The sequence below is a fragment of the Procambarus clarkii genome, chromosome 31 (genome assembly GCF_040958095.1).
Source record: "Procambarus clarkii isolate CNS0578487 chromosome 31, FALCON_Pclarkii_2.0, whole genome shotgun sequence".
Classification (NCBI taxonomy): domain Eukaryota; kingdom Metazoa; phylum Arthropoda; class Malacostraca; order Decapoda; family Cambaridae; genus Procambarus; species Procambarus clarkii.
In genome coordinates, this window is record NC_091180.1 from 8,123,587 (window position 1) to 8,136,279 (window position 12,693).

At 45.2% G+C, this 12,693-nt stretch overlaps 1 protein-coding gene across 8 annotated transcripts in view; it reads left to right on the top strand.

The window, feature by feature from the left end:
* Nucleotides 1-12,693, top strand: part of LOC123758602 (transmembrane protein 181) — a 439,494-nt gene that overhangs the window by 384,178 nt on the left and 42,623 nt on the right. For 6 of the 8 annotated variants that reach the window (XM_069334329.1, XM_069334331.1, XM_069334330.1 and 3 more), the window contains 2 exons: nucleotides 1,097-1,201; nucleotides 6,212-6,414. In XM_069334329.1, the coding sequence (XP_069190430.1) occupies nucleotides 1,097-1,201; nucleotides 6,212-6,414 (308 nt within the window). The remainder of the gene's footprint in view (nucleotides 1-1,096; nucleotides 1,202-6,211; nucleotides 6,415-12,693) is intronic. The other 2 variants (XM_069334332.1, XM_069334334.1) reach the window with 1 other exon arrangement.

Consider the following 12,693-nt stretch of genomic DNA (forward strand, 5'->3'; position numbering starts at 1 on the left):
GGGGGTTTTTTGTGTTGGTTGAAGCTTAGCTTCCGAACTGAAACTTGGCAGCCGGCGTGGTAGGTCCGGGGCTCCCCCTCCCCCTCTTGGGGCGGCAGTAAAGTGTGATGTTTGCTTGTTTCCTTGGGATTGTAGGGAATTTCTACCTCTCTGTTTGGTTTTTTGTTTTATTTTTTTACCATGTGGGGTTTGTTTTGTTATGCCTACCTTTTTGGGTGCCTAACCCCGGTTGATGGCAGATAAGGAAAACCCCAACCACAAGGGGGTTTTCCAGGGCCATTGCTCCCTGAAACCTCTCTGAAGGGACCAGGTTCTGGCGCTGGTCCCTGGTAGGTCTGAACTCTTAGCTAATGTCCCTGTCTAATATAACATACATTAGCCCGATAAGCTCCAGGGAGCTTCCGGGGTTCACCCAGAAAATGGCGTTTCATTACATTCAACGCTGATTTTTTTTGCCAGACTTCCCTACCCTATTGCTGCTAAAATATGCCACCTACTATTTTTTTGTTATTTTTCCCGTGATCAGGGAACAAAAATGAACACTTCTATAAGATGAAAGAATTTTTTGGATTTTTTTTTAATTTTGTTGCGCCTGTGGGTGTTAAATCCGTTTGGGCCCCTAGCGGTTTGAGGGTTAATGAGAAAGAGCAGGAGGAGACCTGGAACTCCAACTTCCTCTTCCACTCCCTGTTACTTGCGGGAAGTTAGTGCTAATGAGCTCTTGCTAGTTTTGAGAGATTCTGATGCTTGTTTACATTATTTGGGGAGTTCATCTGACAGTTTTGAGGCTTCAGTTCTTTTCAACCTAGCAATGATCTGTCTTGGTTTGCTGACATTCTGAATGGAGTGCCAGTATCATCTGCTCTTCGCCTCTGTGAAGGAGGGCCGCAAATTCTGTCTCCAGTCCACAGTAAACCAAAAAGAAGTCTGTAGCTGATGTGAACTAGTAATTGGGAGCCATCTCGGCTAGAGAGCTTCAGGAAACCACCGGGTCTCGACTAGAAAGAGACATTTCATTACATTTAAAACAGGATTATTAAAAATAAAAATAATATTTCAGTTTGATAATTATTGATTGTAATCATTCCTATTTCAGAAACTCATATAATGAAGGATAATCCAGCATTCAGTATGGTAAATGATTCGGATGAGGACGTGATTTATGGCTCAGATGATGACACCAGACGCCCATTGAATAGAGGTAGTAATGACAATGATGAAAGTGATTAAGATAAATTTGTAGGTGTTTTATATTATGTATGGAATTGAGTTTGATATAAATATTATAGTGTTTGGCTCTCTAGAACAATTTGTATGTATTGAATATTTTGGTGAATAGTACTCAGTGATACTTTATACAAGTTGTTTAGAATAAATCTCTATTGGAAATTTAAGTGTTTTAAAAGAACAAACAATGTTTTAGGTTATTATAAACTTACTGTATGACCTGTGATGGCCAGTATATTAATTTTTTATTTTGTAATTGCATAAAAATTTTCATATTAGTATTAGTTTCTCGGGGGAGCCTCGTCGGCTGTCCAGGCTGATATTGCTAATTTAGACTTTGGCATCAATCAGTGTGAGTGGAGTTCTTTAGGCCTACCGGGGTCCACAAGCCAGAACCTGGGGCCCTCTCAGAGAGGCACAAGGAGCAATGGGCTATAAAAACCCCCATTTGGTTGGAAGCATTCTATGTCTGCCATCGACTGGGTCTGGCACCCAGAGAGGTAAGCATCCCAAAACAAACCCCTGTTCTGGTTAAGAAATTGCTACTGAGAACCAAACTAGTGGATAGAACTCCTCAAACAAAAACAAGCTAAAGAGCATGACATCACCACGTCGCTGCACCGTCTGCGTAACTCCCCCCTTCCTGGGAGGGGGAAGGGGAAGCCCTGGATCCCTCACACCAGCTACCCAAGACCTCAGTTCTGAGGCTGATGCGCTAGGCAGAGGTCGTGTGCTCTGGCTCCGGTTTTGTCTTCAGCTCTGTGCCCTTGTGGTGTGGTGGCTGTCTCATAGGGGGTGCGCGAGCCAGGAGTCATTCTTCAGCACTCGGGCTGCATGTGCCTAGGGTTACCTTCCTGAGGTGCCTAGTAAATACTACTTTTGGGGCTTGGGGCCACCTTCCCCAAGTTGATTGGGTTCTGCCTCCGTTTGGTCGTTTATTGCTCAGCTTTCGGCCGCCCTTTGTATGCTGGGGTGTCCTGGCTTCCTTGTTCACCTTAGGGTAACAGGCAGTTTGCACTGGTAGGGGTGCAGGGTACTGCACAGCTTGTTTTCACCTATCATGGTGGTCGGCTCTGTTCTGCCTGAGTACGTTGTCTTCTGGCGAGGTTTATTTTTGTTTCTTGTACACTTCTGTCTTCTGGTGGTACTTCCTGCTAGGTCCCATGAATGTACACATCCCTGAGGTTCAGTACTTAGAAGGTTGTTGGTAGACTTGGGTGCCAGTTAGCAGTACCCTACCTGGGCTTCCCTGAGCATGTGTTCCATCTCAGGACCCTGGGAATCCCCCACGGGGACATGTGGGTCCGATGGATGTGACCCCTGAGTCCCCCCCTCGCATTGTGCGAGTCTGTGGGTTGATCTGTCCCCTGGTCTCAGGGTGACTCTTTGTTTTTGCCTCCATCACGCTGCCTACTGGGTCAGTGTCACCTTCGACCCGGAGTCCTGCGAGTTTTGTTGCTTGTTTGTGACTCAGTTACCCAGTTACCCAGTCTTATGATGACTATGCGGGCACAGGCAGCACATTCATTGCATGTTGGGTTCAGGTGGTTGCAACGCACTAGGTTGTTTGCTACCCAGAAGCCCTGAGGCTGCCCCATTTGTTTCCGTCCACGCCCCCCTTGTCTTTCCCCTGTTGTGGTTCAGTCTGGTTTCCACCCCCCACCGCTCCTCCTCCTTTCCTCCCTGCATCCAGCTCCGAACCGTCTGTGGGTTTTGGGTTCGGGTCGGGGTTTCGATGGATTTGAGACTCGGACAGTCTCGGGGATTGCCCCTTTCGGGGTAGCGACGGAAGCTTTCGAGCTTATTCTTCCAGCCGTGATGTATGGGTCTGACCAGTGGGCTCCCTTCCTTAGTGTTTTACGGCTGCTCTGGCTTTTTCTTGTGAGGCTGGGGCTTTGGGGGGACAGCTTGGCTCCGGGTCCTGCCGTGGGTTCCCGGGGCTGGGGAGGGACTGACTTTTGGGGGCCTTGGGCCCTGTTGGAACTCGCCAGGGTTTTTCTGCCCTCTGAACAGGGCTTGCGGTTACAGGGAGTGGTGTTTTCCTTTCCCACCTCAGCGTACGAGTTTGCTGGGCGTCGGTCCCTCCCCGGGTTTGGTTCCTTGTCCCTTCAGATCCATCCTGCCAGTGAGTACTTTTCTCTGTTTTCTCACCCTTCTTATCTGGGACAAGTATTCTCCCTCATGGCAAGGTCATGTTCTCCTGTCTCGGAATCCTGCATCACCATTGGTTTCGGGTGCAACTTTGGCCATATGAGTCTTCGTGATTTTGTGCTTGCTTCTGCAGGAACTCAAAGGTTCAGGAAGGTCTTCGATACTTCCTGTATTATTGAAACATCTGTCGTCTTCCGGTGAGGCTTACCTCCAGTCATTTATAGGACTCGTTGGTCTTCCTCCGTGCTTCATCTTGGTTTTTCGATACAATGTCTCATTCTTTTATTATTACATCTTCTCTCCGTGCTTTGTCTCGACATTGATGATATTCATTTAATACTCCTAGTTGGCGCCCTCCCCATCGGGTGGGTTGTGTGGTTTGGACCTCATGCGTCTTGCGCGTGCGCCAGAGTATTTGTTTTGTTTATGGACGGTGTACACAAGTGTTGGTGTTCCGCATCCTTTTTCTTTTGGGTGATTTGCTGCTCTCACTCCTCTTATCTCTCCAGTCCGAGCCCCATAGATATTGGCGGTGTTCTGTATTGAATATATGGAGTGGACACCCAGTTCTTTTCTCTGCATTTGGGTGTGTGGCGCCGCATCCTCCTCTAACCTACTCATCTTCTCCTGCACTTGTGGCTCTGGCCATATTCCACTAGCGATGCTCCCGGAATATTACTTGGCTAAGATGTGTCGTGATAGTGCATGCGCTCTTCAGGTGAGCTTATACGGTCTAGCATCACTTACGGCCAGGTGCTGGTTCACAGTTTTTGGATGAGTGTTGGGGATTGGTTGTGGCATTTTGTTTGGCCCATTGCGTGCTTCTTTCCTTGACCTTCCTATGTCCGTCTGTATTGTTATTCATTATACATGATGGAGCACAGCCCCGTCTTTCGAGATCTTTCTTTAGTCATTCATTGCCTGGGTCTTTTCTTGCCTCATGACATTCATTCATTGATCGTCATGCACTGCCTGGCTGAGCCCTTCCATATACTGTACATTGGATCCTCTCTGTATTTGTAGTAGGTCATGTTCATTACGTTCCCAATTGCTGCCTCAGTCTTCTTCGTTCCTCCTATTGCTTCTACTCTCTTGTCCCTAGCTGCTGGTGCTTGGACTGTCTTTAAGGTCTTTTCCTTACTTTTTCCGTGTTTCGTATCTCTCTACTGCACATTGTTGTGTATTTTCGTCTGTGCCTCTTGGCTATACTAATGTTTGTGCTAGGTTGGACTTTGTCCATATTCAGTTCCCTGCTATTGCACAGCCCCTCTGTTCAGTTATGGTCCTGGGTTCTTCATCTTCTCCTTTTATGTCCCTTTCAGCTTCTGGGTTACCCTGTATGCAGGTGTATGTAGCTTCCATTCTTCCTCTCCTGCCCCTGTAGTTTCTTTTCGTTGGGCCAGGAGGTGCTAGGTTTCAGGCCCTGGCTCCTGCCTTTTCTTTGTGTTCCCTTTCAGGCAGTACGTTTTTGTTTTTGTGCATTTCACGTCCTGGTTAGTTCTCCTCATACCTTACTCAGCATCGCGTGCATTGTTCTGCCATGCTTGGGCTGGGTACGCTGCTCCTGCGGAATGCAGTGCCACTGGTTTTTCGCTTCGCGTTTCTACTCGTGGTGCTCGCTTCCTTGTTGGCCTTGGCCTGGGCCCTGGTTCTTCGATTTTCATCGTAATTTTGTCCTTGCTGTTTGCGGCATCTGCGATTCGGCGTTTTTCTGCTAGTAGCTGCTTGTTGCCATCCGTTGTCGGACTTCTTGGTCCTTCAGGGGGTCCCAGGGGAGGGGGAGGGTTCCTCCCAGACGGGGCGTGTCTGCTCACCCGGGTTGGTTCTTTTCCGGCTTGCCGGTTTTTGGGTTCCTGGTTTCCTGGCTTAACCTGCCAGTTAGCACATTTCTGAACTCACGATGTCACTTCTCACAAGTCTCGAGTCGAAACCACGGTGTCTCCGGTCACCTGACGAGCTCGCTAGCATTGGGAAGTTTTCTGTACGGCAGACGTTCCATCTAGTTCCTTACCGGCTTGGGTTTCCAGCTCTGCTTGCTCAGTGTTCGCACCGGGGTTTTCTCGTGGCTCTGCCTTTTCCATGCTTGGTCCGGTATGTGGCAGGGCTGGTTCAGTTTCTGCCTCGAGTCTTTCACCATCTATTGGTGTTCTGGTGGCTTCGTTGATGGTGTCCCACCTGCATGCTTTGTCTTGGTGGCGGTGTGAGGATTTTTGGCAGTCCTTCCTTTTTCTTTTTGTCCTTTTGTAGGTATGCTGCGTTTTGTTGGCATAGTCTTGTCCTTCCTTTGTGGAGGTTCAGGACCGTCATCTTGCCACTTACTGTCTTGTGCAGCACTGGCGGAGCCACTCCGGGTTACTTCGGTTTTGGTATTCCTTCTGCACCAATTCGCGAGCTGTCTCTGGCATGGTTCATCTCCGGCCTGCTCATGCGCTGTTTGAGCCGTCCTGGTCCTTGGATTGGGTGCTCTCTTCTCTTCTCCTCAGTTTGTTGTGGCCTCTTTGGTTCTGGATTGTTTTCCAAGGCTCTTTTCTTGTTAGCATTGGCCTCTAGGGGTCAGGTCGGAGAGCTTCATGCTCTCCTCTGGCGCAGGGGTTTCTGCTTTTTTGGTTCTTTGTGTTCGGTTGTTCGCTTGCTGCAGTCTCCTGCTTTTCTGGCAAAGACTGGGGGGCTGCTTCCCGAAGGGTCCTTCAGTTGTTGATGCTTGGTTAGTCTGGTCAGGAGTGCATGATGTGTTGTGTTTGGTTGCGGCTCTTCGCCATTCTTTGCCTGCCCCAGCTGCTGTGTCCGGGGTCGTGCTTTGGGTTGCTCCGGTTTCCCTTCTTCCCTGTTCCAGGGTGCAGTTCACTCGGGTCATCCGCGGTGTGGTTCGGTCCAGCCAGCCTGCAGTCTATCCCTGTGCCCACGACATTCGTCAGTTGGCTGCAAGTTCCTTCGTTGATGTTCCTGGGGCTCGTCGGGCCTGTGTGGCCTTGGATTGGCGGTTGCAGCCTGTTGTCTCAGCTTCGCGTTGTGGAACAAGCAACGACCGCCTCCCAGGTAAGTCCCTCTTGTTTTTGTCTTTTGGTAGGTAGCTCCGGCGATTCAGCAGGTCTCCTCCGTTATCAAAATATCATCAATTTCGTTATATTGATGATATTTTCAGTATAATAACTGGACCAGACACACTTCTCCAGCCCTTCTATGCCTGGAAAAATACGACCCACGAAAATCTGAAGTTCACCTTGGAGCAGAGTAAAACAGAGATAAATTTCCTGGATACTACAGTGTTCATTGGCAATGAGAATATGCTCCTCCACACGAGGGCCTACTACAAACCCACGAACCTGCACATGTATCTACAGTATGACATCAATCACCCCTCTTCCTTGAAGAACTCCCTACCCTACTCCTTAGGTCTACGTTTGAAGAAGATTAACAGCCTTGAAGACACCCTTGCTACTCAACTTCAAGACCTCTGGGACATGTTCTATGCCAGAGGATACCCAGAATGAGTAATAGCAATGGCTAAAAACAAACTAGACCTGAAAACAAGGTCAGAGCTCATCATACAGGCCCCCACTCCAGACCCTCAGTCAAGATGGATCCTTTCATCACTGTATTTTAACGGCCTAGCAAGCCCTCTCCATAATGCCCTGACTGACATCTGGTCCTGGCTACGAAACATCTATGGGAACCACCCCTCTTGGCCTAGGTTTGCCCAATCACCTCCCATGCTGGCTTGGAGACAAGGAATGTCTCTTAAAGATCATCTAGTACGTTCCTCCCTCCACAGGACACACTGCCCTTGACCTAACCTGACACAGACTGATGGGTGCAAGAGAATACGCCCTGGTTTCCTTGGTTGGGGCCACGAGGTTGAGAGGGCCCACAGTGTAAAACCCAGAAAACCAGCGTTGAATGTAACAAAACGCCATTTTCTGGGTGAGACTCCGGAGGCTCCCCGGCAATCCTCCCTCCCTCCGGTCAGCGGTTTTTCGCGTGTTTTGATATCCAGCCTCAGAACTAGGGTCTTGGGTAGCCGACACGAGGGATCTGGGGCTCCAGCTTTCCCCCTTCCAGGGAGGGGGGAGCTGCGCAGACGGCAATGCGGCGACGTCATGTTCGTTAGCTCGTTTTTGTTTGGGGAGTTCTGTCCACTAGTTCGGCTCTCAGTAGCAATTTCTTAACCAGAATAGGGGTTTGTTTTGGGGTGCTTACCTTTCTGGGTGCCTGACCCAGTTGATGGCAGACATAAAATGCTTCCAACTACAGTGGGGTTTCTATAGACCATTGCTCCTCATGCCTCTCTGAGGGGACTAGGTTCTAGCTCATGGTTCCCGGTAGGCCCAAAAAACTCCATTCACACCGACTGATGCCAGTCTAATATTAGCAATATCAGCCTGGATAGCTCTAGGAAGCCTCTGGGTATCACCCAGAAAATGGCATTTTATTATATACAACACTATTTTTTTGGTTGTTTTAAACATAGTTAAAAAAAAATGATTTTCAGCGAAAAAAGAAAGTGTCCTTTCAAAGTAAATTGGTATTGTATTTGGGTCTATTTTGAATGTTACAGTTTTTCATATTAGGCATTATTAGTATTGATACTGTTCCTTTGTGCCCAATCCTGGTGCCTGTTGATGTTTCTACATGCCCAAAACATAAATATATGCACCAGGGCATAAAGTTTCTTGGCACGTTTCTTCACGACATGTTCAGCATGGCTTAGGCCCGAGGACAATTTGTGAATGTGTTGAGGATCTTCATGAGAACTGCAGGCTAATATGCAGTACAGACCCCGCCAAACACACAATGAAACTACGACATTGCTACAATGTTCAAGCAAGTTGTGACACATTTTATCAAGTTGTAACAATTATCTAACAAGATGTAACAAGTTTGTAACAAGTTGTAAGAAACAATAGTGAGCGTTACGTTGTGTGCTTCAGGAACGGGTACTGTGTACTGTTGTGTGCTCTGTCTTTTGGTGTTTATGCAAATTCTTGTGGTATCTTTAATTTATTATTTATAATCTTAATATTTAATGTGTGCATAGAATTTCTCTGCGATGTGTATTTTGCTTTTACTATATGTTCTCGTTGAGTGTGTCAATGTAGCCATCATACTACCTATGAAAATGTTGTAGCACATTTTCTTTGTATCACATTAAAATTGCTACTGAAGTAACGAATACAGTATTTTATACAAAATGAGGCTGGCATTTACATTAGACTTTTATAACAGACTCAGTAGAGCATTTGTTAACTGCAAATTCTAAATATTAAATTAAAAATTAATATGTAGATTTACTAGTAATATACTGTCTTTGGTGTAATGAAGACTTACAGATGGTTGTGACAATAGCACATAGTGAGCTAGAATATTTTCATCATCTGTCACAGCTTTGAATGAAACCTGTGTAACAAGTAACTGGTGAGCTAAGCTTTGCTTATGTCATCACAAGACGGTCTTGCATGTTTGCGTCCAGAGGAGAGTGTCTCATCTTGAAGGAATATTTGCTGCAGTATATCTCCCACCTGTAGTTAAAGTTAGCCATGCCTGTTGTATATTTTACCGATATATATATCTCTCACTTGAACAAATCATCTGCACTTACTCTCATATTGATGAGTGATGCATAGTCAAGCAACTGGTCTGCTCATTAACATTCTGGCTGATCAGGCCATCAAATAGAAGGGCACAGGGTCAAGGATATATGGAACTACCTTAAAGTTGATAGTGAAGGATCATTGACATTCATATTGATCTCCCGAGTGATGACACTAGTTTCTTGTCTATTTACAAAATCTATTTGTTCCTATTCCCAACTAAACTGAGTACATGGGTGGTATGCAAACAAGGGAAGACAGGTGGAAACTTAGTACCCAAATGAGCCACAGGGACATTAGAAAGAACTTTTTCAGTATTAGGGTGGTTAACAAATGGAAGGCATTTAGATGTGATGTAGTGGAGGCATACACTCCATACAATGTCAAATGTAGATATGACATAGCTCAATAGGCTCGGGAACCTGTACACCAGTTGATTGACAGTTGAAAGGCGGCACCAAAGAGCTGAAGCTCAAACCCCGCAAGCACAACTAGGCGAGTACAGCAGGTGCACTTTGATATACAGTGGGGCATCGATTTACGATGGTAATCCGTTCCCAGAGACATATCGTAAGTCGAAATATCGTAAGTCGAAATATCGTAAGTCGAAACGATTTTTCCTATACAAAATAAAGGTAATTGAATTAATCCGTTCCACACCTCCAAAAATATTAACTTGAAAATACATACAGTATTATACTGAATAAAAAAAAATTTCTTTAACTGCAATACAGTACATATGTTTATCCTACCTTTATGGAGGACTCTTGATGACGTATTGAAGATGGAGAGGAGGAGAGGTGTTACTGTTTGGAAGGGAAGACCCCTTCCATTGTAACATCAGGCAGTGATGACTTCTCTGGGGTACACTCTCTCCTACATTTTCCCTGCATACCACTATGACCTGGTTGTGATTCCCTGCTTGTTTGTTTCACTAAAAACCTTTTCATGGATTTTTTTCCATACGTTTTAATTTTTGCCTGTAGTGAGGCATCACAGTGTCGTTAAAAAGGTTAAGGCAACGGCCTACTGCACTGTGATTTGTGTGAGTCGTTTCAGAAAAAGTTTGTAATGTTTCCCATGCTGCACACATTTTCTTAATTAATGAGGAAGGAACATTCTGTACTGTCTCTTCCCCTGAAGAAATTTCCTCAGCTGTCTATTGTTGCTGCTCCTTGTGAAGTTCTTCGGTGGTCAGTTCTTCGCTGTGTTCCTCCACCAGCTCGCAACACACAGCACTCACAACACTATGAATGCTACTTCTTTTTCTAAATTTCTCAAACTATCCCCTGCTTGCCTTAACCCTTGAATGGCACCTGGCTATTTAGCATGTGTCACTTACAGGCGCAAACCAAAAAAAAAAAAAAAAATTATTTTTCTTTTAAACCTGTTAATTTGTGTTCACTGATCATGGGAAAAATAATAAAAAAATCGTAAGTGGCATATATTGCCCGCTATAGGGCGGGGAAGTCTGGCAAAAAACAGGTGCTGACTCAGCGTGCGTCCCAGGCGGTCTGTTGCTCGCCAGCTGTCAGGCCGGAGTTGCCACAAAGTGATAATTACCTAATTATTTCAATGTCTCTGATTGATTTTTCGCAGTTTTTTTTTTGCTATAATATTATTCAGTAGTGTGTAGTGTGATATATTTATATAATATTGAGTGAATCATCGCTGTACTCAAAAATATGGTGTGCATATTGTTGATTCAATTATGTTCATCAAACAGTGAATAAATACTTTGTCGGTTATTACACTATATACACAGGTTATATATAAGTATCTGCATGTTTTGTTCACCATAACGAACCACTAAGTTGCTATTATGAGTCAGAAAGTAACGAGGAGTGACCACCACACACCAGCCAGCCACTCATTCTCTCCCTCAACACCTCACTCGCCCACATTCTCCTCCCACCATACTGTTTTTGCTTTTATTCACTATATACAGACGTTATATATAAGTATCTACATTCGTGTTCACCATAACGAACCACTAAGTTGGCATGCTGAGTGGCAGTGCAAGTGGCAGCCCGCCACTGGCTGCTACTTCCTCCCTCCCTCAAGTCACCTGACTTGCCACCATTCTCCTCCCACCATACTGTTTTTGCTTTTATTTACAGACGTTATATATAAGTATTTACATGTTTTGTTCACAATAACTCTACATCTAAGCTTGTATGGTGAGTAAAGGCATATGGACGTAGCTACTCACACAGCTGGTGGCTGCCGCCCTCAAGGCCAGGTGCACTAATATTTCTCCTCCAACAATACTGCAATACTGTTTCTGGTGTTATTACCCTATATACACACATTATATATAAGTATCTACCTGTTTTATTCACCATACTCGTACAAGCAAACTGGTATGGTGCCCAAAGATCATTGTGGTCACCAGTAAACAACATGTTAAGTCGTGCAGACGACGCCACCTCCCTCACCAAAATGGCGGCTCCCAACCTACTCCTCCTGCTGTTTATACCCTCTATACACACGTTATATATAAGTATCTACATTTGTGTTCACCATAGCGAACCACTAAGCTGGTATGGTGAGTGCAGTCAATAAAAGGGTGCCACACACAATCAGAAGACAATACCACTACCCTCCCTCCTACAGCATTACTCCTCCCTCCATGGAGCACAGCACTAAATATCACCACAATCCTGCTATTATCAGAACCCTGGTCAGTTTTATCACAGTCAGGGGTCTTCTGTAATAATATCATAGCTACATAATAGCATGAACAAGTATATTATGGCATTTTTAGGCGATGTTGTGGTCACAAGCTGAACAGCAGTGCTGTGAGCTCATGCTGCGCGCATCAGGCTTGGTAGCTCACTCAATACTGAGGCCCCTAACACCCGGGAATTTGGCCCACGATTTAAAAAAAAAATGGCGTCTGTTTACAAGAGCCCTGATGAAGGTGTTGTGAACCCCGTGTATCCGCGGGTCGTTTAAATCTTATGTAGTATTCCAAAGCATCATATGATGCGATGCGCAATTTACTGCAAGTCGGTCAAAGCATCATATGATGCGATGCGCAATTTAAGGGTTAAACTCTCACGCATTTGCATCACTCGTTCCAGGGGTTTTCTTTAAAAGGTCTTCATGCAATTTCCTTGCTTTTTCACAGATGATAGCCTCTGAAAAGCTTTCACCCGCTAACTCCTTGCTTTGTATCCAAATTAATAATAACTGTTCAACATCCTCAAGTGTTTGTGTTCTATGTTTCGTGATTATTGATATGCCTTTTGCCACTTTAGTACTCATAATGTCCTTTTTTCTTAGCAAGAATGGTGGATATCATTGACTGAGATTTGTTATACTACCTAACTAGTTCAGCAACCCGCACACCATCTTCATTTTTTGAATGATCTCTTGTTTTTGCTCTATGGTCATCCTTACATGTGTTTTCATATGTTGAACCTTACCACTATTTTGGGACCCATGGCATGATATATAATAATCAGTTTTATGTTCAAAAACAAAAAAAAAATCACCAAAAAATAGAATTTCTTATAAGTGTGATTGTCATTAAGTAGATGGCTCTAGTTAACTGAGGCAGGTCGGCCCGCGCGACTGGGAACCATGCGCTTGGTCGACCCGAACGTGTATCAAAAAATGTCATTAGTCGATGACACCATTGTAAGTCGAGTCACATTTTCCGATCAAATTTATATCGTAACTCGAAATTACCGTAAGTCGGGGCAATCGTAAGTCGAGGTGC